The 25886-nt window shown below is 35.9% G+C and overlaps 5 protein-coding genes across 9 annotated transcripts; 3 read left to right on the forward strand and 2 right to left on the reverse strand.

Annotated features, from left to right (window-relative positions):
• The first annotated feature begins 3289 nt into the window (after positions 1-3289).
• Positions 3290-4506, forward strand: LOC122290437 (ethylene-responsive transcription factor 3-like). The gene has a single exon (XM_043098116.1). It carries the CDS (start codon positions 3626-3628, stop codon positions 4337-4339), a length of 714 nt encoding a protein of 237 aa, XP_042954050.1. The 5' UTR covers positions 3290-3625; the 3' UTR covers positions 4340-4506.
• A 6914-nt stretch (positions 4507-11420) lies between these two features.
• Positions 11421-12245, reverse strand: LOC122289407. Its single transcript, XM_043096378.1, has one exon. It carries the CDS (start codon positions 12243-12245, stop codon positions 11421-11423), a length of 825 nt encoding a protein of 274 aa, XP_042952312.1.
• A 2356-nt stretch (positions 12246-14601) lies between these two features.
• Positions 14602-16725, forward strand: LOC122290527 (upstream activation factor subunit UAF30). 4 transcript variants are annotated; one of them, XM_043098295.1, is made up of 4 exons: positions 14613-14761; positions 15434-15460; positions 15606-15819; positions 16325-16725. In XM_043098295.1, exons 3-4 carry the CDS (start codon positions 15646-15648, stop codon positions 16451-16453), a joined length of 303 nt encoding a protein of 100 aa, XP_042954229.1. In that variant the 5' UTR covers positions 14613-14761; positions 15434-15460; positions 15606-15645; the 3' UTR covers positions 16454-16725. The 4 variants fall into 4 exon arrangements, with proteins under 4 accessions (XP_042954226.1, XP_042954227.1, XP_042954229.1 ...); XM_043098294.1 differs by having other exon boundaries at positions 15620-15819; XM_043098292.1 differs by lacking the exon at positions 15434-15460 and having other exon boundaries at positions 14602-14761; positions 15620-15819.
• Positions 16726-16881: 156 nt separating this feature from the next.
• On the reverse strand, positions 16882-19593 carry LOC122290526 (GDSL esterase/lipase At4g26790). The gene is made up of 3 exons (XM_043098291.1): positions 19138-19593; positions 18403-18892; positions 16882-17266 (listed from the first exon to the last, which is right to left on the reverse strand). The coding sequence occupies exons 1-3, from the start codon at positions 19507-19509 to the stop codon at positions 17070-17072; spliced, it is 1059 nt and encodes a 352-aa protein (XP_042954225.1). The 5' UTR covers positions 19510-19593; the 3' UTR covers positions 16882-17069.
• Positions 19594-21810: 2217 nt separating this feature from the next.
• On the forward strand, positions 21811-25437 carry LOC122289620 (grpE protein homolog 2, mitochondrial). Of its 2 annotated transcripts, XM_043096779.1 has the most exons (6): positions 21824-22250; positions 23056-23260; positions 23363-23556; positions 23703-23870; positions 24439-24567; positions 25067-25437. In XM_043096779.1, exons 1-6 carry the CDS (start codon positions 22107-22109, stop codon positions 25157-25159), a joined length of 933 nt encoding a protein of 310 aa, XP_042952713.1. In that variant the 5' UTR covers positions 21824-22106; the 3' UTR covers positions 25160-25437. The 2 variants fall into 2 exon arrangements, with proteins under 2 accessions (XP_042952712.1, XP_042952713.1); XM_043096778.1 differs by having other exon boundaries at positions 21811-22250; positions 23056-23556.
• Positions 25438-25886: the final 449 nt, after the last annotated feature.

Genomic DNA, 25886 nt, shown 5'->3' on the forward strand with positions numbered 1-25886 from the left:
GACCGCAACTTGAGAGGAGCCAAACTCGTGAATGCGGGGGTCACAACCACTCTGGCCGGCCACCTTCGTTGTCGTTTTGCACACCACCGAACCAATCTCTATTAAAGAGAATAAAAATAATATAACGACAAGCAACCCCATCCCCAACCAAATATTTAAAACAAAACTAAAATAAAAGAAAGAGAAAATTGGGGTTAGGGGTAAGGGCTGGGCTGGGCTGGTTTTTGGGAGTGGGTGTGTTGGATGGGGTCCTCTGTAAGGCCTTTGAATGGACTCCGGCTTGTGGGTCAGCTGCGGTGAGGGTCCACCCACGACGTGGTCAGAGACACTTGAGTTGCTTTCAGAACATTTTCATTGGAATGCCAAATTCATCTTTAAATTTAATTAATATTAATACTTATTTACATTTATCTATTTTATTTAAATTTAATTTTTATATTGAATTAGTCATTCATTCTCTATATAATAATAAAATATTATTAAATTAATATTTTTTAAAAAAATCATTTTTATCACATTTTATAACTCTACTAATTTAATATTATTAATAATTATATTATAATTAAATTAATATTTAAAAAACATATTTTTAACGGTCATTTAATCTTTTAAAATGAAAATATAGAATATTTTAATATTTTAAATTTTGGTGAATGAGAGTGATATTCCATCTTTAGTTAATGACTATAGCAAAAATGTAAATTAGTTTAAATTTATCCAATCCGACGTGGGTCTTTTTTATACAAATAATTTAAATTTTGACCAATATCTTTATTTGATCAAGTTAATAAAGATGCTCTTACAAGTAACCTGAGTTGGGAGAATTCATCACATTTTTAAATTTTTAACAAATATAAACAAATCTTAACAATGGAAGCCTTCCAATAAAAGTACGAATTACAACCAGAAAATATGTTTCCTTCCTTATTTATTGGAAGGGTAAAGCTATTATTTATTTATTATTGTTCAAAATATTTCTACAAATAATAATATATGCAGTATAATCTATTTCAAGACAATACTAAATAAAGAATATAGTATTTATTTATTTAATTATTTTATGATATGGGAGAGCATATTCAACTCTCTGGCCGCAATCTCAAGTTATATGGCGTCGAGTCGACTGCCCCTAAAATTTTCAAAGCAAACCACGTGTAAACCATCGGAGAAAGAACTTATGAGCTATATATGTATATATTGGCCACCTCACATAAAGTTACACGCCTCCCACCGATTGCTCACAAGCTGCAATCATGTGCCTGCTTTCGTTGACATCCCCACTCCCGTGAAAGTGAACACTGTACTCCCTTAATCAGAGTATTAATTTTAAAAATTTTACTATATACAAATATAGTTATACACTAATTTATATATTAATATTGATTTATTTATACTTAAAATTTAAATTAACACTATTTTGAATAAAATATACTTTTTGACCAATCACATCACATTAGTGCACAGATTAGTACATAACTATGCTTGTAACTATATTTTTCCTAATTCTAATTTCAATTAAAATATGGAGGATCCTATACTTACTAATCGAGACCATAACCATTTTGTGTGTAGTGATTTGCTATGGATTACACTCTTTTCCTCTAATTTCAAGTCTTCAAGTAATTAATTAGAGTTACAACTTTTTTTTTATTACTCTTACCTGAATTATATTTTGGTTGGAAGAAGACTTAGTTTTGTGAAGGAAGTGATGATCTTTGACTTGAACGATTTTCATATCTTGATTCGTATGTCCTTGAGAATGATAGATAGGAAACAAATGAATTAAAAAATGTAACGATAACCAAAAGAGGTGGTGGGCATGGAAGTTGGTTCTGGCGCTAATGCCTATCTAATGAGGCAGGTGAAAGCCTTTAGAGTATGACTTTGTAAGTAGCCTTATTACACATGGCATGGCAGATTTCTTTGATTCTTTTTTTTTTTTTAATGTCACTCGTATTGACCCATCAAACACGTGAAATTATTTTTACAAGATTTGATTTTTTGTGATTAATTATGATTTTAAAAAAGAAATTGATAGTTGGAGTAGTGAATGCGTAAGTGTCATGCAGTTATTTTAAAAAATTAAATAAATATAGAATTCATATTAAAATAATTTAATTTTTTAATAATTAGTCTCATAATTTTTTAAAGTGACTATATTACATTTATGCACTTCATAATTGTAGATAACATTAATCACAAATAATACAAGGGAGACCAAAATCAAATATGAATATCATCGTTTAATGTGGAATAACAAAACTGGAAATAGTATTGACGAGTGTGTTCCACCAATGATGAAATTTTGGTACTACATAATTATTCAATTTAGTTGTGGAAATAAAGTTCGGAGTATGGTAAGGTTAACAACTTCACCAAACGGCAGATTGAGTAGTGAAGAATACGTTAACTTCATTTCCATTAAAATAAATAAACTTATTTTAAATGTTTTTATTTTTTCTTCTCAGCATCACATTAAATAGAGAAATAATATTTCTCATTCTAAAGTTAAAGTTCCGCTCATTTCTTTTTTCTTTTTAAAAAAAGGCAATCTTTATAAAAAATTATTAAATCTGAAATTCACATAAAAAAATATATTTTAATAATAAAAAACACATAAAAAATTTCACATAGAAAAATTTATATTTTTCAATAATAATATCCGGCATACCTTAAAATTCTATATAGTATAATTAAGTATTAACGAGTCCTGAAAAAAAGAAGGTGGATGAGCAAATTCTCAAGTCTGCCATAAGAGGGTAGCCGATTAATTATTCCATTAATTTCCTAAGCATTGCCAAAAGAGCTGTCATGGACTATGAGGCTATGAGCATTGTTGACCAATATCAAAAGCAGAATGGAAAATAAATAAATAAATAAATAGACAAAAAAATGAGTCTTGTTTTCCCATAGATGAAAAGAAAATGACAAAGCAGAAGAAAAATTACAGATAAGACTGAGTCATGAATCCCTCTTTGCATCATTACTACTATCACCAAACAGATAAAAAGAAAAAAGAAAAAGAAAAAGAAGATACACACACAGAGCAGAGAGATGGATAGAGAGAGGGAAAGAGACATGACACATGAAAGCAATAAGCATTCACAGAAAATTTAGTAGTGGACATTAAAGAATGAAGCAGAGGACCCATTTTAGTCATTTTATCCTTTCCATTATTTTGTTAAAAAAAATATACACAGAATAATGAATATCATAAAAACAAAATTAAAAATTAAAAAAATAAAATCGATAAAGCAGCAGAGAAATCAGAGGAGGGGTCGGTTTGTGGGGGCAAGAGAAAGGTCGAGTAATCGAGAAAAGCAAAAGAAAGAAAAGCCATTACAGCCAGAGAAACCAAAGAACCCACTCCCCCAAAAAAAATTAAAATTAAAATTAAATTAAAATCGTTTTTATTTTCATTTTTATTTTGTTGTAGAAGAGAAGGTGCTCCTCTGCTTCCATACCTATACGGTTCTCCTCCCACCCCCATCTCTTTCTCTCGCATCTATCTTCTGCGCTATTTCTTCAACTATGTTCATTTTCTTCTAAGCTCTCGTAAGCCCTGTTTCGAGAAACAGCTTCGGTTTGATTTTTTGTGTCGATCGCTTATTTTTTTGGGTGAATCATGAGGCGAGGGAGAGGAGCCGCGGCTAGGACGGTGGTCGCGGATGCGTCGGGAACGCCGGTTACAGCAGTTTCGGCTTTGAGAAATCCAGGCAATGAGCCACGGTATCGGGGCGTGAGAAAGAGACCATGGGGTAGATTCGCCGCCGAGATCAGAGACCCCTGGAAGAAGACCCGTGTCTGGCTCGGCACCTTCGACTCGGCCGAGGACGCTGCCAGAGCCTACGATGCCGCGGCTCGCAACCTCCGCGGCCCCAAAGCCAAGACCAACTTCCCTCTCTCCCCCTCTTCCTATTTTTCTCCGCTCAATCCAAACCAGAACCACCAAAACGGTGCGTTTGTGGATCATCACCGTTTGTACGCGATGAACGATGGTTTCCTGGAGCAGCAGATTATCGATCCCCCGAGGCCCGCCTCCAGCAGCATGAGCAGCACGGTTGAGTCCTTTAGTGGGCCCAGGCCACCGCCTCTACAGTCCAAGCAAGCTTTTGTGGCGGTACGTAGACGACTGCCGAAGCCGCCTCCGTTGGTCCCGGAGGATTGCCACAGCGACTGCGATTCATCCTCTTCGGTGATCGACGAAGATTTCGATATCTCATCGTCTTTGTGCCGGAAGCATCCCCTGCCGTTCGATCTCAACTTCCCACCACCACCACCGTTGGATGACGTTGACTTTTTGGGTGATGATCTCCGGTGCACTGCCTTGTGTCTCTAATTATTGCGATGATAATGATGATTATGATGGTTATTATCAATGATTTTTCCTCTATTTTTTCTTAATTTTATTTTTTTCACATTCCCTCTCTTATTTTTCTTTCTACTTTTTTTTGCCCTTTCTAAATGAGAAAAAAGAAGCATTTATGAGAGAAGATTGTTACAAAACGATCCTGAATTTCCAGGAGATCGCGCTCGCATGGTGTTTGATGGGAATTGCCCTAAGAATGTATGATGCCCTTATTTTTATGAGATGTGGGGGTTCTTTACCCACCTCGTACAGATCCATCTCTGTAGTAATCAATCTACTACCCAATTTACTTAGTTCGAAAATGAAAACTTCAAATCTGGTAGTATTTTTGTTCTTGTTTTTCATTTTATCGCTTTTTCTCGGATCTGATTTGCTTCTGTAATGTGGAATGGTTAGATCAGGATGGTTAAGAACTGCATAACTTGAGGTTGTTTAGCAGCAAATCTTAAATCGTTCAGTTTGGCCGAGAAAGGAATCTATAAATCTGCGGACATTTTTTATGACCTAGTAATTTGGAGTATCCACTATCCACTAGCCAGGAGAGGAGGGGTGAGTTTGGCGTATTTTGTGTTCTTTCTCTAGATGTATGAAATTCTTTGTCTGCACAAGCTTTAGATTGAGGGCTATAGCCAATGGGGGAGATGTGATTTCAATTTTCATCCACCATGTTGGCTCCTTTGAACTCGGACACTTGGGTTCGTTTGGAAGACCCAGATGGAATTTTCCCGGCATCTTCCTTTACGCACATTGGGCGATGTGAAATTTGTGCATTTTGTTCTTTTCTGAAATCGTTTTCCCTCCAATTCCAGTTTTATGTGGGATGTATCAGGATGTGCATATTGAAATCTATATAAAATGGAAGTCCTTTACTTAATTTCAATTACTAATCAACCCTTCCAAAAATCCAATTAAACGAATAAATACGTTTAAAAGTTTATAACTTTAACCTCCTGTACCAAAAAAAAAGTCTTCTAACATGATTAATAATATATAAACAAACTTATTTTGCAAGTAACATTTGCCTTAGTTGTTGTTACATGCAAAATAATAAAAAAATGAACTTTTTGTTTTTGTTTTCGGAAAACCTGGTCTTGGTAGTTGGTAATTGCCTTCGTGCGCAAGCCTAGGTGACTTGGTCTTGGTGATTTTTTGGACCTGAATGTACGTATTGCCTAAGCCGTACAAATACCAATGCTTGGATCATCTAACCCAGAGATATATATATGAAACATATGGGCCGAGCCCAAACACAAATTTTGGCCATGCCCAACCCATTTATTGATGATGATGGTTGTGCATGAAAACTGGGGCAGGTGCGACCGCAGCTAATAGTTTCTCTTCTCTCCTCCATTTTTTTTTTTTTTTTAAAACATTTGGAGAAAGGGATTTCGAAACCAAGAGCTCCATTTTAGAGATTTGATGTTATGTCAATCACGCCACAAGTCTTTAACAGAGTTTCTCCCTCTTTGCTTGTGGCAATAAAGCTAAGTTTATTTCTCCCAAAAAGTTGGAGTAGGAGGTGGCATTTAGGGGTGCTGGTATGGTGCGGGTTAGCCCCCTCCCCGCACCCCGCCCTGCATGGGTTTTCCTCCCCGCCACTCACCTCTACATTTTCGGGGTGGGGTACCCCGCCCCACTAGGTGGGGTGTGGGTCCCGCCTTATTTTTATTTCAAATATTAACTATATTTTATTATTTTAAAAAATTATTTGTAGATCTAAAAGTAATAAAAAATATATTTTTAAATCTAAATTTTAAATTTAAATTTTGTAAATATGATTATAATTTAAAAATTATGTAATTTTTAAATTTGTTAATACATATTTTGTGTCAGTTGTAGTGTAGTAGTTTTTAAATTATATAATTTTTAAATTTGTTAATACATAATTTGTGAATAAGTCTAACAAATTATAATAGATATTTATATATATACAATTTGTAAAATATAAATATATATAAACATATATTTATAAATATATAAATATATATATTTATATATATAAACATAAATATATATATAAAAATATATATAAATATAAATATATATTTATATATATAAACATATATTTATGTTTTTTGTATATATAAATATTTATGTTTATATATATAATATATATATAGGTGAGGGCGGGGCGGGGTTGGGCCCTCCCCGCCCCCCGCCCCTGCTAGAGGGACTATTTGCGGGGCGGTGTACCCCGCCCCTTCGTGAGGGGGCAGGGCGAACGGGGGCGGGGTAGCGGGGTAGCGGGGTGTGGGGCCCTACTGCCCATCCTTAGTGGTGTTATACGACACTAACTTTCCATCTCAGATTTTATCCTCCAACTCCAGTTTTAATACTGTACATATTTTGTAAAAAATAAATTTATTTTTTATAAATTAGTCCCATATATTTTATATAATTAGTTAAATTTAATAATATATTAGTATGAGCAAATTATTATTAAATAATATACTTATACTATAATATAAATAAACTAAATGGAGTAATAATAGTTTAGTGTGTATAAACACTATACTATTACTACCACGTAATACAAATATATAATAACATTTAATTCTAACATATTATGTATAAACACTAATGTATAAATTTATAATAACGTGTAATACTAATGTATAATAAATAATAATATGTACTAGTAATGTATAATAATCAATAGATCATAACATGTATATTAATATATAATAACTAATGTATAATAATATTTAATACTATGTATTATGTATAAACACTAATATATAATAACATGTAAGTATATAATTAAATTATAAATAAGTTAGGAAATAATATAATAATATGTAATTAAAACTATAGTTTTTTGTTTGTTTTTTTAGAAGAACAAGTAAGAGCCAAAAGACCCCTACATATTTCATTAACAATCAATCAATCATTACAATATTTTTCCTTCAACACAGAATTTTTTATCTGTGGAGGACCCTCCTCAATCCATACATTTTCATCACTACAATCAAGAGCCAATTTGGCTAGTATATGAGCTATATTGTTAGCTTCCCTATGAGTAAACTTTACAGGCTACCTCCCATTGTTGTTAAACATTTTCTTAGTATCTTCAATGATAACACTATAATCTGTACTCATTTCACTTTCACTATTAGTAGCATTAACCACTACCAAAGAATCGCCTTCAAAAACTGCACTTGGACAACCCAACTCTAAGCAAAAGAGCATAGCCCTTCTTAAAGCATATGCCTCAGCACAAGCAGGTTTCAACAAGTTATTTACTCTTAAGCACAGGCAAGCAAAAATTTCCCCCTCCGAGTCTCTCACTATAATCCCAATTCCCACCCTCTTATTAGTAGCATCAATGGCAGCATCCCAATTAAATTTACAGACCAATACATCGGGCTTCTCCCATCTAGCCATAATTCTAGTAGATTGAGTAGACATGGGACCATAATTTGCTTCACTGAATTCAGCAAGAGTCTATTGAGCAACACTAGTTAAAACTTTCGAACATTCAAACTTATTTTCAAAGATAACAGTATTTCTTCTCAACCATATCCTCCTCAAAGTGCAGGCCACCAAACCAACCTTCTCCTCCTCCAAACAATAATTCAGCTGCTTCCAAAGTTCCATGAAATCCACTACTGAACATGCCCATTTTTTAACAGGACTGTCATTTTCTGCCCACACATCTGATGCAGATGGACAACCCCACAAAGCATGTATGGTTGACTCCTCTTCCCTCTCACATATTGGACACAAACTATTATCAATTATTTTTTTCTTGGCCAAGTTCATTCTGGTTGGTAGTAAGTCATGACAGGCCTTCCATAGAAAATATTTTACCGCTCCCTGCACTTTTAACTTCCATATCGATTTCCAACCAAATTCATTTTCAAATACATTTGAGCTTTCCCCCTTTTAAGCTATTACCCTCGCATGCTCAAGATGATAAGCACTCCTTACAGAAAAAAGACCATTACTTGAACAGCCCCATTTCATTCTATCCTCAGATCTCATCCTGCTAAGAGGAATGCAGCAGATAGCTTCAGCATCTTTTGCATTGAAAATTTCAGAAATCCACTCTGTCTTCCAATGGCCTGTACTCTCATCAATAAGTTGGTTAACACAAGCATCTTCATCTAGAATTTTCACTGAAGAGGACACCATATGAGAAGAGGATGATGGAACCCATTTATCCTTTGAAACCTTAATTTTTTTGCCCCTCCCAACTTGCCAAATTAGACCAGATTTAATCAATCCCATAGAAGACCACAAACTCCTCCATATCAAAGAAGGACCATGACCCAATCTAGCTTCCAACAAGTTCTCCCTTTTGAAGTATTTCTCTTTCATAACCCTTGCAACCAAAGAAGAAGGATTATTCAACATCCTCCACACTTGTTTAGCCAACATAGCTTTATTAAAACTCTCAAGTTCCCTAAAACCCAACCCTCCTCTCTTTTTTGATTCCCCCATCCTTGACCAACTCCTCTAATGGATTCTTTTATCATTTTGCATATGCCCCCACCAAAATTTAGCCATAATTACAGCAATTTCTTTACACAATCTCCTTGGAAGCATGAAAACACTCATTGAATATGTTGGGATTGCTTGAACAACAGCTTTCAAAAGTATTTCCTTCCCTGCCTGTGAAAGGAATGTATTCTTCCAATTATTCACCTTGTGCCAAACTCTTTCCTTTAAAATCCTAAAAGTATTATACCTTGATCTACCTACAATAGAAGGAAGACCAAGGTATTTTTCAAAATTGCCACATGTAGCGACTCCTGCAACTTGCTGAATCTGTCTCCTCACTGTCATTGGTGTGTTGGAGCTAAAAAATATTGTAGTTTTCTGTCTGTTTAGACTCTGTCCTGAAGCCTTCTCATATGTACTGAGGAGATCTTGAATCTTAAACCACTCAGACAACTTGGCCCTTCCAAATATGACAGAGTCATCAGTAAAGAGTAAATGATTTACTCTTATACCTCCTCTGGTTACAGCAACACCACTTATATTACCCCTCCTTTCAGCCATGTCAACAAGAGAGCTTAGGCCTTCAGCACAAATGATGAACAAATATGGGGATATATGGTCTCCTTGGCGTATTCCCCTAGAAGGCTTGATAGTGCAACCTGGCTGCCCATTAACCAAAACAGAATATGTTATAAAAGTAACACATACCATCACCAATTTAATCCACCTTTCACCAAAACCAAGCTTCCTCATTATGGCCTCCAAAAAACCCCATTCAATTCTATCATATACCTTTGAAATATCCAGCTTCAATGCCATGCTACCAACCATTCCTTTTTGTCTTGTCTTCATAGTATGCAAAGCCTCATATGTAACCATTACATTATCTGTAATTAACCTCCTAGGGAGGAAGGCACTTTGGTTCTTTGAAATAATTATTGGCAGCATTTTCTTTAACGTATTAGCTAAGACTTTTGATACTAATTTATACAAAATATTACACAGGCTTATAGGCCGAAAGTCACTAGCTATAACAAGTTTTTCAACTTTGGGAATTAAAGTAATGTGAGTAAAATTAATAGACCCATCCAACCCAGCCTTTTCATTCAAAAAAGATAAAACACTTGACATACCTCCTCGCCAACAGTACTCCAGTAACTCTAATAGAAGCATGCTCCAAAGCCATCTGGTCCAGGAGATTTCAAAGGCCCCATATCTTTAAGTGCTGCCACAACCTCTAGCTTGGTGAATTCTGTTGAACCCAAGGTTTCAAGTTTCATGTGATTATAAATCTACACATAGATTTTGATGATAACAAATGAATTCAAAGAATAAAGGAGTTTCAAACTCAAGTTGTTCACACAATGGAATCAAGCACATCAAAGAACCAAGCATGAGTAAGAAGGAAACAAGTTCACATTAAAGTCATAGAGTAATGTTGTAAATTTCTTAAAATTCAAAATTAGGATTAATGTTCAAAATTAATATTTTATCATAAAGCATTAAAATACATTTTCCACATGTGCATGAATATTTTTGAAAATTAAATTTGAAAATTTTGAAAGATGATTGATTGTCATCTTTTGCATGTGCATACCTTGATTAAAGGGTTGAACCTTGAAAATATTAAAGATGATTGATTGTCATCTTTCACATGTACATGTTTTATTTGAATATTTTCAAAAGTGATTGATGCTTTTTTAGACTTATACAAAAGGTAGATGATTTTGTTTGAAAAATTTGAAAAGTAAAGTGTGCTCATTTCGTCATATGCAAAAAGTAAAAGATTAGGTTTGAATTTTTTGAAAAGGAAAATGTGCTCATTTTGTCATATGCCAAAAGTAAAAGATTTTATTTGAATTTTTTGAAAAAGTGAATGATGTTGTCTTTGACAATTGAAAAAGAAGAACATTTTATTTGAATTTTTTGAAAAAGTGAATGATGTTGTCTTTGACATGTGAATCTTTTTAAATTTGAATATGAAGTCTCATATGCCTATAAATAGATCATTTGAGAGCTTCACATTTACAACACCAAGAGCATACAACATTCATTCAAAGCTTTCATTCTCTCTTCTTTAAGCATTGAGCCTTAATCTTTATTCATTTTGAGAGATATAGTTTGCGCTGTATTGTTCTTATTTCACTCATTGAGGAGTGTTTTCTGATAACCTACCCACTATCAGTTTTTGTATCAGAAAAAGGGTGTGTATAACCCTTGTGCGTGTAGAAAGTATTCTACACGGGGAATAGTTGAATCACCACGTGTAAGGTGATTGCAAGTGTAGAGGGTGTTCTACACGGATCCTTTGTAGCGGTGTTGTTCAAAGGTGTAATAGGTTTCTATCTCCACCTGAAGGAGGTTGAATAGTGAATTTGGGAATCCTCAAGGGGTAGCTTGAGGCGAGGACGTAGGCAGTGGGGTCGAACCTCGTTAACATACTGAGTTTGCTTATCTCTTACCCTTACTCTTTATATTTATTGTTATTTCATATTTTGTTTATATTTTATATTATATATTTGATTTATAATTGTTATTTTTTTAATACAACTCAATTCATCCCCCTCTTGTGTTAGTCATCTGGGCAACAAATTCCTTCTGCAACTCTTCATTCATTGAACCTGAAACCTTGCTCTCTACTCCCCCACAAACCAGCAGCTATATCATTTGTTGAAGGATTAGAAGAAGAGAACAGATTGCTATAGTACTGGAAGAACACCTCTTCAATTCCCTTATGATCTTTCACACATCTTCCTTGATCATCTATAATCTCACTGATACAATTCCTTTTCCTTCTCTGATTGGCACATTCATGAAATAACTTGGTATTTTTGTCACCAAGCTTATACCAGGATCTTTTGGCCCTTTGTTTCCATTTTAAATCCTCCTTTTCAAGGAGTAAACCCAATTCCTTTTCCAATTTTCTCACAACAGAAACATTGTGAGGACTCTCATTTTCTTGCTCCATTTTTAACCTCTCAGACAGTCTTAATATCTCATTTTCTCCATCACTAGCTCTTTGAGAGTTCCATCTAAGAAGGTCTCCACTACATGCTTTCAACTTTCTTTGAACCTTGATCAATAAATTTTTTGTTTCCAAGGTTCTTTTCCATGCATCTTCCACAACCCTTCCACCTTCCTCATCTAAACTCCATTTTGCCTCAAATCTGAATAGTCTCCTTCTATTCCTTATATGAGGTTTATTTTCAAACAAGGCGAGTAGAATGGGTTTATGATCCGATTGCCTGGCAGTCAATGTCTCCACCACCCTTTCTTTAAAGATCTCCAACCATGAAGGATTAGCAACAACCCTATCAAGCCTTTCTTTGGTAAAAGTATCATCTGTGTGTTGGTTTGTCCAGGTATACATCATAGCCTTCCATCCCAGGTCATAAAGATTACAATTCTCTAGGCACTGTTTGAATCCCTCCATCTACCCTTCAGGCCTTTCCCTCCCCCCCACCTTTTCAGATTGTGTGATTATCTCATTAAAATCACCAATTACACACCACCCTTGCTCCCTTGAAGGTTTCAGATTGGATAATAAACTCCAAACTGCACTTCTTTTAGAGACCTCTGGATGGCCATAAAAGCCAATCAACATCCACTTCCTTACACCATCATCATGCATCACCAAGACACTAATATGGTGTTGAGTAAAATTCAGCACCTTAAGATTAACCTCTTGATTCCACAAAAGAGCCAAACCTCCACTATTTCCTTTAGCATCCACTACAAAACAGCCAGCACATCCCAACTTCTTTTTTATAGCATCAAACTTCTTTGTTAATAGTTTAGTCTCCATGAGAAAAACTATTGTGTGCTTCTTATCCTTTACCAATAGGTAGAGGTCTTGAATTGTCCAAGGGTTCCCAAGCCCTCGGCAATTCCAACTTAAAATTTTCATAATGATTGGCGGGGCTGCACAACAGCCACCACCAAAACTTTAGAATCCATTTCCTCACAACTATCATTCACCCTTCCTTTTTTCACAGGATTTTCATTTGCAATATCAACCTCATCAACTAATTGCAAATTATGTTTACCAAGTATCACAGTTGCATCTAAACAGCCTGTATTCCTTGCCCTTCTTTTCCATTTCCCTCTACTAACCACTCCCTCACCCTCATTCCTTTTAGTCTCATTTTGTTTCAACTCTGTCAACTGATTGCTGACCTTCATCTTTGTTTGTTTTTTCTTTGATTCCCTTGCACTTATCATACTTCTCCTTGTGCAAATGTGCTTAGAATCACTCTTATATTCAGTGGTAATAATTTCAGGCATTTTCTCAAGCACCTGGCTAGCAGAACTAGAACCACCTTTTCCAGGGATTAAAGATAGCAACTCAGGACTACTATTATTGACTTCTTTCACACCACTCCCATTCAGACCATCCATCCCTCCACTACTATTCGATTCCATAGATCCTTCAGCTTGTACATGATCAAATTGAGCATCTAATCCAGCCACCTTCCCTGAATTATCATCATAGATTTTTCCCTTCCTCTCATCATACTCCTCCCTTCCATCATTTGGAATACCACTCCTCTTCCCCATAGAATAATTGGCTCGGAACCAAGTACCATACTGTTTCCCTGATACATTTCCATTTGAGCTAGAACAACCTTTCCCCCATGAACAATCATACCACAATCGAAACAAATTCTAGGTAATTTCTCATATTTTAGAGAAATCAAGTGTTTCTTCCCTAAAACATTCACAATTCTACCACGAGCAATTGCCTTCTTCAAATTCAACTCAACCTTAACTCTTAGAACACCTCCCCATTCAGATCCACCCTCCCTTACATCAACCTCCTGAACCCTCCCTATCGACTCCCCAATTTTCTTCCTAATCTCACTTTTCATACAAACAAAAGGCAAATTATGCATTTGAATCCAGAAACTCTCACTATCGAAATTCATTTTCATCGGATGGATGAATCCATCAAGAGGCTTAAGAACTAACAGACAGTTACCAAACAACCAATGCCTCCCTTCTAACACTCGGTTTTTATCCTCCTTACACACAAAGGTAATTACAAAAAGATTTGTACTAACCTCCTGGAACGTGAACGAGCTATCAACTCTCCAGATCTTGGCCATTATAGCACGTACAATTTCGTTCCCCACCTGCCGATCAGACCATAACTTGCACACTAAACACAGCTCTCCTTTCTTTGTAACTTCACTTAGATCAATAGAGCCTATCTTAATTACCGAGTTCTCCTCTTCCGTAAGACTAAATTGATCCCACTGCATCTCTAAATCCTCCATTTCTTCCGGCCTTAATCTTCAGAGTTTGATCAAGGGGAAGTAACTATCTTAGCCACTCCACGAGCACCAAGACTCACACACTCCACCTATTCCCTCTTAGCGAGAGAGTTTTAGAGTAGACTCCAACTTGACTCATTTTAATTAAAACTATAGTATTAATTTTATAATAGGAATAAGTTAAACATTAATATAAAATATTATAATGTGCTAATATTTAATAACATGTAATACTATAGTATAATAACATGTAAATTGACATTAGTTAAATAGTAAATGTTAATGATCAATATTAAAGATTAAATTTAGTGATAAAAAGATTATAAAAACTACAAATAAAGAAATTTATGTCAAAAGCAAAGATTAAAAATTTAATATTTCAGTGATTATGTGACTAATGTGAGGGTCTTGTTTCCGCGAACCCAGCCCAGATATCGTGAGTCATTCTTCAATATGGGCTCAAAGGCAAAGGCCCACTAAAGCCCAAATTTTACCTGGTCAGAGAGAATGGAAGAACAGAAGAAAAATGTTGTTACGTGCCGTGTACCTATCGACTGAAACCCTAAAACAGTTCAGCCTGTCTTTCCTTCCTTCTGCCAAAATATACGAGCTCGAACACTGCTAACTGCAGAGCAGCTATTAATCTCACTTGCCATTGAGATTTATCCCTGTTTAGGTTTGTTTCTTGTTAACTATGTATTTCCAAGCTCTCTTCTATATTGTGTAACGTAAATTCTTGTATCTCTTTCATATATGACTGCTTTGAATATTTTAGTCATAGCGTACTGAGTATTTACTTTTCTCTTCATCATTACAAACCCTTATGATAAAAACCCAGTAGCTCTTTTTCTTAAAGGTTTTAAATGCTAGATGGAGTGGAGTTCATGGATTTTCCGCATGCCAGTTGTTTGATTAGATTCCCTTAGACTCTGTTCAATTCCCAAGTAAGGGAAAGATATAGTAAATCTTAGTGGTAATCTTTACAGAGGAACTTATCTTGCAATTCGGTTCAATGGGAAATGTAGAAACTGATGTTTGGATGTGTTAAAAAAGTTGATTCGGGCAATGCAAGGGTGCAATTGATGTTGAGGAGGAATTGATTTCGTAGTTCTTTGTACGGGATCTATTTCATAAAAATGAATGGTGCTCGGAGGAGATAACTTGGATTTTGATATGCTTGGACGGTTGGACCTGTACCTTATTATGCTATTGTTTTGCCCTTAAACCTAGCTCACAGTGCATGCCATTAACAATAAGGAAAGACGAAAACTTCAGAAGGGATTTAAGAAAACTCGTAAGAGATGCAAATTTGTGTTTAACCAAGTGATTTGTGTTATTTCTTGTGCAGTAATTGACTTCCCAAGCACATAAGCGGGTTAGTGTCAAATGGGAAAAGAAGTTTATGTTCTCTATCCCAAAGCTTTGGCCCCATATTGGAATTATTCATTCATTTATTTATTTTTAGATTTGTATAGAAAAAGACGTAACAATCTTCAAATATTTGAGTAACAATTTCTCAGTTTCTGATATGTAGAAAAACAGAGTGAAGATTGGATAACAATGCTGCCACAGCGCATGAAGAAGGCCATTACGGATAATCCAAAGAAGCTTGCCAACTTGATTGACCTTGTAAATCTTCCATCAACGCTCAGAGACTTTGTGGGTCAGTCTCAGATTTCTCGTCTAGGCTGTTTCATGCATGTCTGGTCCTACATCAAGACCAACAATCTGCAGGTTCTTTCTCGGCATTTTTCAAAATCGATTTTTTAAATTTTATTTTTAAAATACTAATTTAAGAGAACTAAAATATTTGTTGAAAAAATGAAAGATGATTTTGGACAAGAACCAGATTTGTATGATCTCCTAGACATACTCCCTTGTCACAATACTGGAAATTTATGCACATAAAACTCGGTCCTATCATGTGTTCTATGTGTGTTTTTTTTTTTTTTTTGGGGGGGGGGGGGGGGGGGGGGGGGTTGTTAATTATCCACATGTATGGTTGTCCCAGCAGTTATAATAGGCTATACCTACCTCTGCTAACAGGGGTTTACCGTCAGAATAACGTCATTCTCAAAGACTTACAACTGATCGTAGCTGGGGGGACTATATAACTGAATGCAATTAGTGTTTTATTTGCCTCTTTATGATTATAATTCTAACTTGCTACCTGTATATTTATTTAATGCACGTGGACTTCCTTGACACTGACAAACATGGGTGTCTCTTTATTGTTTAGGATACAAACAACAAAAATGTGGTCAATTGTGATAAAAAGCTGAAGGGTATTTTGTTGGGCAAGCCTCAGGTTGAGCTAGCTGAACTTCCAGCATTGATCAAATTGCATTTTCCTAAAGAGCCAAAGTAAGATGTGCAATTGAGTTTAAGTTGCCAATGTTCCGTCTTCCCCCAAAGTATTCCCCTCCTCCAGATGCTCCTGGAAAAAAGAAAAAGAAAAAAGAAGGTGCTTCTTGTTGTACAGAATTAATTGATGAGTTTATCCATGTTTTAGTTTGTGGCTGGTTTTAGCGTCAATTGTAGTTACTTCATCCGGAGCATTGAAATGAATCTGAAGCAGCTAATGTTTTTATTTGTGAATGTGAAAATCCCATATCTGTATTGGGGAAATTGTTGGGAAAATGCTCGAGCAATACAACATATTTTCCTCTGGTAAAGGTCTTTTCTCACCAAGGATGAGAGATTCAGATACCTAATATTTGGTAGGTAGTTAGGTAGGTTAGTACATTTCCTCTCCATGGCTGCTTTTCATAGAAATAGAAAGGGCACTGCAACTAGTTTAAAAGAGTGGGCAAAACCTCTTGCATTCTCACGTTCTAATGTCATCTCATACATCTGCCTGTTACATTATATACGTAGATTCAATAAAAAGAAAGAACACATTCGGTATGTCGTAGTGAAGTTTGGGGAGGATCTCAGTTGATGTGGACAATTCCAATTACAACAGGGAGAGCAATGCCGTATGGTTACCAGAGAAACTCGGCTAGACTATTTTTCACCACATTATCAGCTACAATACCATTCGTTTTCTCTGTGGGATGGAAGGAATCCCAAAATATGTATTTATTTGCATCTGAACATGTAAATGGGTTTATTTGATCGCACAAATAACTCATCTCGAACATGCCTGTTCCACAACATGCTTTTGCTGTATCCTCAAAACCTGCAATTAGAAATTATATCACTTATAGTTTGGATATTTTGTACGAAATATATGTGATGTAATTATGAACTTAAGCTGGGAGGATCCACAGAGAGAGAGAGGGAGGGAGGGAGAGAGGGGTTACCATTCTAAGCCTTGAAAGCAATGCCAGAAACATTTTCTTTGGGAAGCACGTGGTCACACATGGCATTGAGAGGAAAATCAAAGATTTTAAATAAGATGATGGAATATGGATGCCTTTGCTAGTGAATGCCCATGTCCCTATTCAAACGTACTGTTTTAATCTAGTTTGGTAGAATGTCACAACAATGAAGAAGAATCAAGCTTCATGGTTTGGTATGAAAGCTCATAAACACCATTGAATGACTGAAAAACGGTGGATAGAAGAATATTTTATGAAAGAGGTGTCAGGTGGCTCTGGTCCTTCATGGAGTAAGCAAAGCAAACTCTCTGCCACCCTCATCTCTATTGCAAAAGACGCGTACCCACGCACGCACATAACCCATGTGCAGTGATGTCTGTAATTGGGATAACTATTAAAGAAAGGAAAAATATAGTTGCAAGCATAGTTGTGCACTAATCTGTACATCAATGTGATGTGATTGGTTAAAAAGTAGATTTTATTGAAAACAATGTTAATTTAAATTTTAAGTACGAATAAATCAGTATTGGTATACAGATTAATGCGCAACTGTGCTTGTATGTAGCAAAACTCTTTTTTATTTAGTGATTAAGGAAGTGATTTTAAGTGTGTTGGTATATTTTTATTTTTACTTTTTAAAAATGTTGAAATATATTAAAAAAATGTGAAAAGAAGAAAAAAAAAAAAAAATTGCAAAGGGCGGCACACGTCGGGCGGCATGATAGCATCGCCCTAAAGAAAAACTAGTTAAACCAAGTGAGATGTACATGCCCAATTGGCTTTTAGCTGTAACAAGTAGCCATTTATCCATTCACACTACCCACTCTCCTCAATAACATGTTTGTCCTCTTGCTTGCTGAGGACTTATGTATCGAACCTAACCATATGATTGCTTCAATTTGGCTCATCAATGACCGTGGAGTTATATTGCTGGCTGGACTTTATGCAATGTTAAACCAATCGTAATATCAAAGTAACATAGCAAAAAGCTTACCAAACGACTCTGGATTCTGAATAATTTCCAAGAGGATATCATATGGATTCGAAAACACCAGTCGGATTCCAGCCAGCTCCTTGTTCAGATTTTCAATCAATCCCTTCAACTTTTCATTGAAATCTTTGGCCACATTGTTGTATTCCTCTATGCACTCACTCCCGGACAAGATGTTTGTAGCTCTCTCCAATGGCAAACACCCCATCGGAGGAACCCCCCCCATGCATATCTTCCGAGCTCCGAGTTTGTAGAGCTCTCTGATGAAATTTCCTGCAATACCTGCTAGAAAATTCTGGTACTCCTCGATAGAAAACTCTGACGATCGTCTTGGCAAAACATAGTAGTTCTCTAGGAAATCGTTGGTTCCTATGCTCATCAGATAGAGTGCTTCAAATAGGACCTCGTTTGCTTTCTCTTCGCCTAGATATCCTCTCAGGTCCTTCTGGTATTCCTTATAGTATTCCATTTCCTTCCACAAAGGTATTACAGACTGCAATTAATAAAGAAAATTAGCCTGTACCTCCTTATAGATTAAAAATCTTTGGCATATTTGAGCTCTGTAACTGAATTCAGTATATGGTGTTTTAGTAGACTGCAAAAACTATTAAGAAACATAATCAAATTGACGAGAACTTGTTTAAGTTGACTGAATTTACTGAAAACTCTGAAAATAAGACTGCAGCTTTCTGTCTGAGTTCGGTAGTATGAGTTTACCAAGGTCAAAATCTGACTTACTAGCACATCAGAAGTAGCATTATCATAACCAGTTCCAGCCGAAGCGAAGCATACTCCACTTGCAAAATCTTTGATATCATATGTTGGATCCAAATATGCAGGGATTGTTGGCTTGATCCCAAAAGCTTCAGAAATGAAGTCTGTTGGAATTCGACCATTGGAAAACCTTCCGGTGGGCTGACCGCCGATGAAATCTCTACCATAAGGCCTGAAATTACTCTTTAGGATTGTGGAGATCTGGTTGTTGTTACCTGAATCCACAGAAGAGTCTCCAAACACTATAATGGCTGGAACTCTTGCATATATGTTTGATAATTGCAGTAGGAGATGAGCTAAGAGGAACCAATGAATGGTCTTATAATTATTAGCCATCTCTTTTTTGCCCACTTTAGGTTTGGTCCCGACTCATTGGTTTATAGTAATGCTAATTCTGGAGGTGGTTAGTACTATAATATAGTTGGTAGGAATAATTTGGGTGAGGAACGACAGCAGAAGTTAGAAGTAAACTGAAGCTGGCGAAGGTTGTTGAGACTAATAGCTTTTGGTTAGGATTTTGCTTTGTGCATATGTGTGTAAGTCGTGGTGAGTCGGTCTGAACATATACGAGGTTTACTATTTTAAGTAACCGTTAGCTGGTATTAAAAATACTTATTTTATTTTATTTTTTATTCTAGCTAATGTAATAGAGTTCTATATCAGTGATGTGCCAAAAAACAATCTTGCAGAAATATTTTTTCAACTTGAATGAGGTAGGACTTGCTTATGAAAATACATACAAATGTGAGTTAGAAAGCTAACAATCAAAGCTCAAAAGGGCACGTTCTACTGAAAGAAAAATGAGCCTCAAGTCCTGGTGTGGTGTCGGTCATTTTCACGAGAATGGAATTGCTCTTGGTGCTTTGTAACGCCTGGAAAGGCAATGACGTTTTCTGTTTTGCAGCACTGCTTTTGTGGCGTTTCATTGAGTAACAGTTCACAATTTTAACGTGACGCACCCGCTCATTTAACTAGTGGGCTGTGGCTATTAGTATAGAAAATATAGATTATTCTCTGGACCTGGCCCGGGAGATCGGGTAGGAATAACAAGGCTTACCCTGAATGTTGTCTTATGTAGGACCTTTTCCCAACCCAAACAAAGTTAGATTTGGGGCTTTCCAACCCTTCCGCCCACAAGTAAAGAAGCCAAAAACCGAGCAAAAGGAACTTGAATCAATATCATGACAGGTGCCCCCGTAGTCGGAGTCTATTAGAGTGCCACATTCTTCTCGAATCACCCCCTTCTATTTTACTAAACCAAATTAGTAATCCTCCAGCGGCAGCGTCCTGTCCTCCATGGCAGCTTCCAAGCTACAGGCTTTCTGAAACCACCCAGCTGGCCCCAAAACCAGTTTTGTTCCCTTCTCTCATCTTCTCTCTCTGTTTTTTTTTTTTTTTTTTCATTTATAGTATGCTGTAATGCAACTTCAACTTGAATGATATAAAAACGAAAAAATGCTACAATTTAGTATTTTTTGGTCTGTGTAGTTCGTGCAAGAATAATCGGTGTAATGGTGGAATAGAGCATTTCATAAGAACGTGGGGAGATATTTTAATTTTTGATGTGCTCGTGCTTTGTTCTGATGGCTTCTACGAAGGAATTTACTTGCAACATGTAATTTTATGCAGAACTTATACTCTAGTAATTCTTGAGGATAATTCATAATAGTCCTCTTTCGGCTCGTTGCGGTATTTGTCTATCTGAATTCTTTAGGCAGATAAAACTGCATTGTCTGTAAAACAAAGCATTAAACTAAAGTTTTGATTATCCCAGAGCTAGTTGCTTTGTCAATGTCAAGGGTGTTAGTTATAGATTAATCATTAATCAAAACCTTGTCCAAACTGTTTTCTTAGAGTTGACTACTTGATCTTCTTGACCAATGGTGAGCTGTTGACTTTGTATTGCTTAAAATTTTTCTAACATACTCTACTCTCGACTGAACATAAAAAAATGTAGTTCACTTTTGGGCTCCAACTGCTAAATGGGTGATCAGCATAGCAAACATTGCTGACTTCTCAAAGCCACCTGAAATCATATCTTATCCTCAGCAAACAGGTGTGCACCTTATAAAAATCGAATTACCATTCTGGCATTGATGTCATATTAACATCAAATTTTATGCAGCGGTTACATTCACTTTTCGGAGACACAAGCAGTTGGTGCAAAAGAATGATGAAAACAAATGTAGTTTACTTATTTCCATGTTAGATTCTTAAGGAAGTACTATGTTGCCTGTAGAACGTTCTGGTCTCACTTGACCACAAGTTAGTTCGGCCAGCATGACAGAAAATCAATGGTAGATGATACTTGTAAATTTTTTATGAAAGCAATTGATTTTGCTGATACTTGGAATGAAAAAAACCCCTCTTCTTGAGTCAACTGCAGACATATTTTAGTATATGGAAAATGCTAAAGCCACCGATGAATTCTCTTGATAGAATTCTCGTATAATTTACAGGGTAAATTGATTTGAATCTCAATCATCAGCTTGTCAAATGGCTACACCTTTTATCTCATACAACATGGACGTGGAGCTCCCACTGATTCGTTCACCCCAGTCGGTCCGTACAAGGTTCTGGTCGTGTTTCTTCTAGAGGCTTCCAAAACTGGAAATTAAATCCCAACTCGGAAAACGTATGGACGGCAATAACCTTGCTAAATCCCAAAATGCTTCATTTTGCCTCGCAAAAACTCAAGCTGACTATTCTATGGAAGGGTAATTTAGTCAATGAATAAATACCCGTGTGAAACCCACGGATTTTCCAGTATCTTGGTTTTCTTTCTACCCAAGCACCGTTTATATTTTCCCCATACTCTCTTTTTTTCTCTTTAGCTTCGTACTTCTCCTCAAAATCCCCATTCCATCTCTCCCAATAATATTTATTTTTCGGTTTCCATTCTGCTGTCCTCCACTGATTCATTGTCTGCAGCCATGTTCGTATCTAGGGTTTTGTTGCGTGTCCCTAGTCGAATAGTCCCGCGGAGCTCCTCGCTCCTCCTCTCTGTTCCCCAAAATCAGCAGTCGGCAATCCTCTGTGACCATCTCCATTCCCTTGTTCGTGAATCCCCGAACGCGGTATGCATCGGTTACCCGCCTTTAATTTTTTTTGTGTTGGTGGTTGATTGCAGCCAGGGTTTTGTTAGGGTTTTAGGTTGCTGAAAATTAAACTGATGTAGAAGGAAATTTGGATTTTTTCTGGTTCACTAAATGTCGTTTTACTTTTATCTTTTTTGTTATAGATCATAGTCTAAGCAGTTTGAGTAGAAAAGAACAATTTTTTACGTTTATTTAGACTTCAAGATTTTACAGGTTTATGCTGATTGGATATTTGTTTTTTCTTTTGTTATTTAATGTTTCTAAAGTTTTCATTTTTGGTTTCTATATTCTTGTTGTAGCAAAATCGATTGCTGTCGAAGATGAAACTGATCTTTTTTTAAGAATTGTGTAACGGTTTATTTTGCTTATGGCTCCGCTTCATGTAACAATCATCCGAGGATAATCTGAATGATGCCTTTTGTTTTTAACTTTTTGACAATTGATATAGAGATTCTTTGGTATTAAGAAAGTTGTATTTTTAATCCTAAAATGTTGCCGCCGTTTCATCATCATTCCTAGACGTTGGGTTCATAGATGTTTGGGTTTCAAATTAGGTGTATTGGAATTTCGTTTTCTATATGCTCAAAAATGGTTTGGATTGGGTTTTGATTTTTTTTTTCTCTAATCTTCTGCTGCTATAAATGGGTGAAAGGATGTTTTATATGCCCCCGTTAATGGTATCTGCAATTTTTTTTTTTTAATTTTATATTATTTGTTTACTTTGGTATTCTTGAGCGTTCTTTTTTTCTTTTAACGTGTTACGCATCCGCTTTTTATGTTACAGTTAATTCCAAGTCAGGTGTCTTTCTTACATCATTCAGCACCACACCTCTCCATCTTCCAAAGATTTGGAGTTTCTTCATCGGCCTCTCCTGAGCCTACTGACAAGGAAAATGGGAGTAATGGAGAGAATAAGGGTCCTTCTAGGAATGCAGAGCCCTCAAACACTAGCGGAGATGCTAAACTTTCAAATCAAGCTGAAGATTCAGGTTTGGAATCGAGCAAAGCTAAAGAATCAGATCCTATGTTGGAATCCCAGTCTGTCAACAGGAGGAGAAAAGGTACTAAACGAATTGCATTTTCTGATTCAGATTCAGAGAGTGGAGAGGAGCTTTCCATGGATGATTTGGTTAAGCTAGTGGCGGAGAAGGAAGAGCTTTTAAAGTCAAAGCACAAGGAGATTGAGAAGATGCAAGATAAAGTTCTCCGTAGTTATGCAGAGATGGAGAATGTCATGGACAGAACAAGACGGGAAGCAGAGAACTCGAAAAAGTTTGCCATACAGGTTTGCATCCTTTTCTTAAAAAGATCTCCTTTTTTCACTGCTAATTGGCGAGCTACTTGCACTTAAATTCAGGTTTATTGTAAACATTTTTTTTTTCCTTACCTTTGATAGTCTTCACACTGACATACTTGGGAAACATGTGGCAGAGTTTTGCAAAGAGTTTACTGGATGTCGCAGACAACCTGGAAAGAGCTTCTTTGGAAGTCAAAAAGAGTTTTGCGAAAATTGATACTTCTACAGACTCTGCAGGAGCTGTGCCACTCTTAAAAACACTTCTAGAAGGTGTTGAAATGACCGAGAAACAACTTATGGAGGTAATATTTCTCTAGGCGTTGCCTGTCACTGCTCAGTCATATATGATACAGCTCCCTGATTAAATGTATAAAGTTAAACTGCCTTGCATATAACAGTAATTTTTTAAAGAAATTGCTTGTCCTTTTTAGAGGTCGTTTGGATTGAAAAATACTCCCAACCCATCTTATCTCATTATTATAACTTTTTCAAAATTTCACACAAAATATAATAAACAATTCAACTTTTTCAAATTTCAAAATAATAATAATATTAAAAAAGAATATTCTAACAATATTTTATTCAATTTGAACTTTTATCTAAAACTATCTCATCTCATCTCATCACTATCCAAACAATTTTTTTTTGCTGATGATATAAATTATTGTGAAATGTGCTTTTCAGCTATAATCTGAGGTACAAGCCCCTAAGTTGTAATTTTCTTTAATTTTTTCATTTTGGGTTAATACATTTCTTTAGTCAACATTTTGCATGTGGTTTTGCTTGGATTATTTTGCCTTTCTGTAATGTAACACAGTAAGTTAGAAGCTAAATCCATTGATTTAAGGCTCATGAATTCTTTTGTTTCAGGTATTCAAAAAATATGGAGTAGAAAAATTTGATCCCATGGATGAACCATTTGATCCACATAGGCATAACGCAGTCTTCCAGCTACCAGATGGTTCCAAGCCTCCGGGCACTGTTGCTGCAGTTCTTAAGGTATCAATTTTAGTAAGCCACTTGTTTTCTTTGTATAATTTTTATATTATTACAGATTAGTTTCATAATGGATGCGGACACATGTAGGGGCGAATTTAGACATTTTAAAATGGGATTTCCCCCCTTCATTTTAATATATATGAAACGAAGACATATTCTATTAGAGCCATTCTACTCATTATCTCTGCACCACTCACAACACTTAATTTTTTTACTCGACTCATTAGAATAAAGGAATTATTATATTCATCATTTATATACCATATATTTGGTAAGGAAAAAAATAAGAAAAATAAAAAGATCACACGTAATATGTTGTGTAGGGATGATGAGTAGAATTTTTCATTCTATTATGGTTTGTTTCTGCCCTTTTCTTTTAAGTGGGTCCTGTTCCTTCAAACACTGTTTGTAGTTAATGGTATTCAAGGGCTGTTGGTATCCTAAGTAGTTTTGGAATAGTAAACGTCTAATTATGAGTGTTTTTTTGTTTGTATTGCAGTCAGGATACTTGCTTTATGATCGAATTATTAGGCCGGCTGAAGTTGGAGTAACTCCGGCAGTGGAGAATGCGGCTGATGATAGTGCAAGCTGAAAAGGGCCCTCAAGCTTGAAGAACAGACTCCCTGGAGTTTTTACTAATAATCATGTTAAAATTTTGCGCTTGTTTGAGGGAAAGATTTAGCGTAATGTTTTTATTGTTTGACCGGCTTTAGGAACTATCTTGAGCACAGCACAAAGTGACAATTTTATATTTGTTCCCCACTCAATCACAGTGATCACTGGCTTATTGTTGTCATAAAGTCAACTGTCAAAGACAGATGGTCTTGTTAGTTATTACAATAGAATATTCTGCTTATGGCGAACTTGATAGTTGATGGAGTAAGCTTTCATGGGATGCCGCTTGGCCTTTCGCTGATTTCTACTCTCAAGCGTCGCCGTCTCGTTACCTGTAGCCTTGTGACTGTCGGTGGTGCTCTTCTTTTCTTGCCGGAGACAACTTGCATTTGGAGCTCCTTAGTCTCCGGTGTCTTTGGCTATTTCAGCCACTGCCATCATCTGCCTAGGCATATGAACGAGACAGACCTGAAATTAAGCAAGAAATTTGACTAGATCTCTCTCTCATCCAATTCTTATGATGTTATCTAGAGGATAGGTATTATTAGTCCCGCTGTCTGTAGGTTACATTTTATATAAATGATTTACTACAAGTCTCGCACAAATCCTTAAAAAATATATTCCACCTAAAAATAAGTATAACAAAAAACTATTCTATAATAATGGGATCTAATTTTTATAATCGACTTAAATGAAACTTGTCC

The sequence above is a fragment of the Carya illinoinensis genome, chromosome 12 (genome assembly GCF_018687715.1).
Source record: "Carya illinoinensis cultivar Pawnee chromosome 12, C.illinoinensisPawnee_v1, whole genome shotgun sequence".
Taxonomy (NCBI): domain Eukaryota; kingdom Viridiplantae; phylum Streptophyta; class Magnoliopsida; order Fagales; family Juglandaceae; genus Carya; species Carya illinoinensis.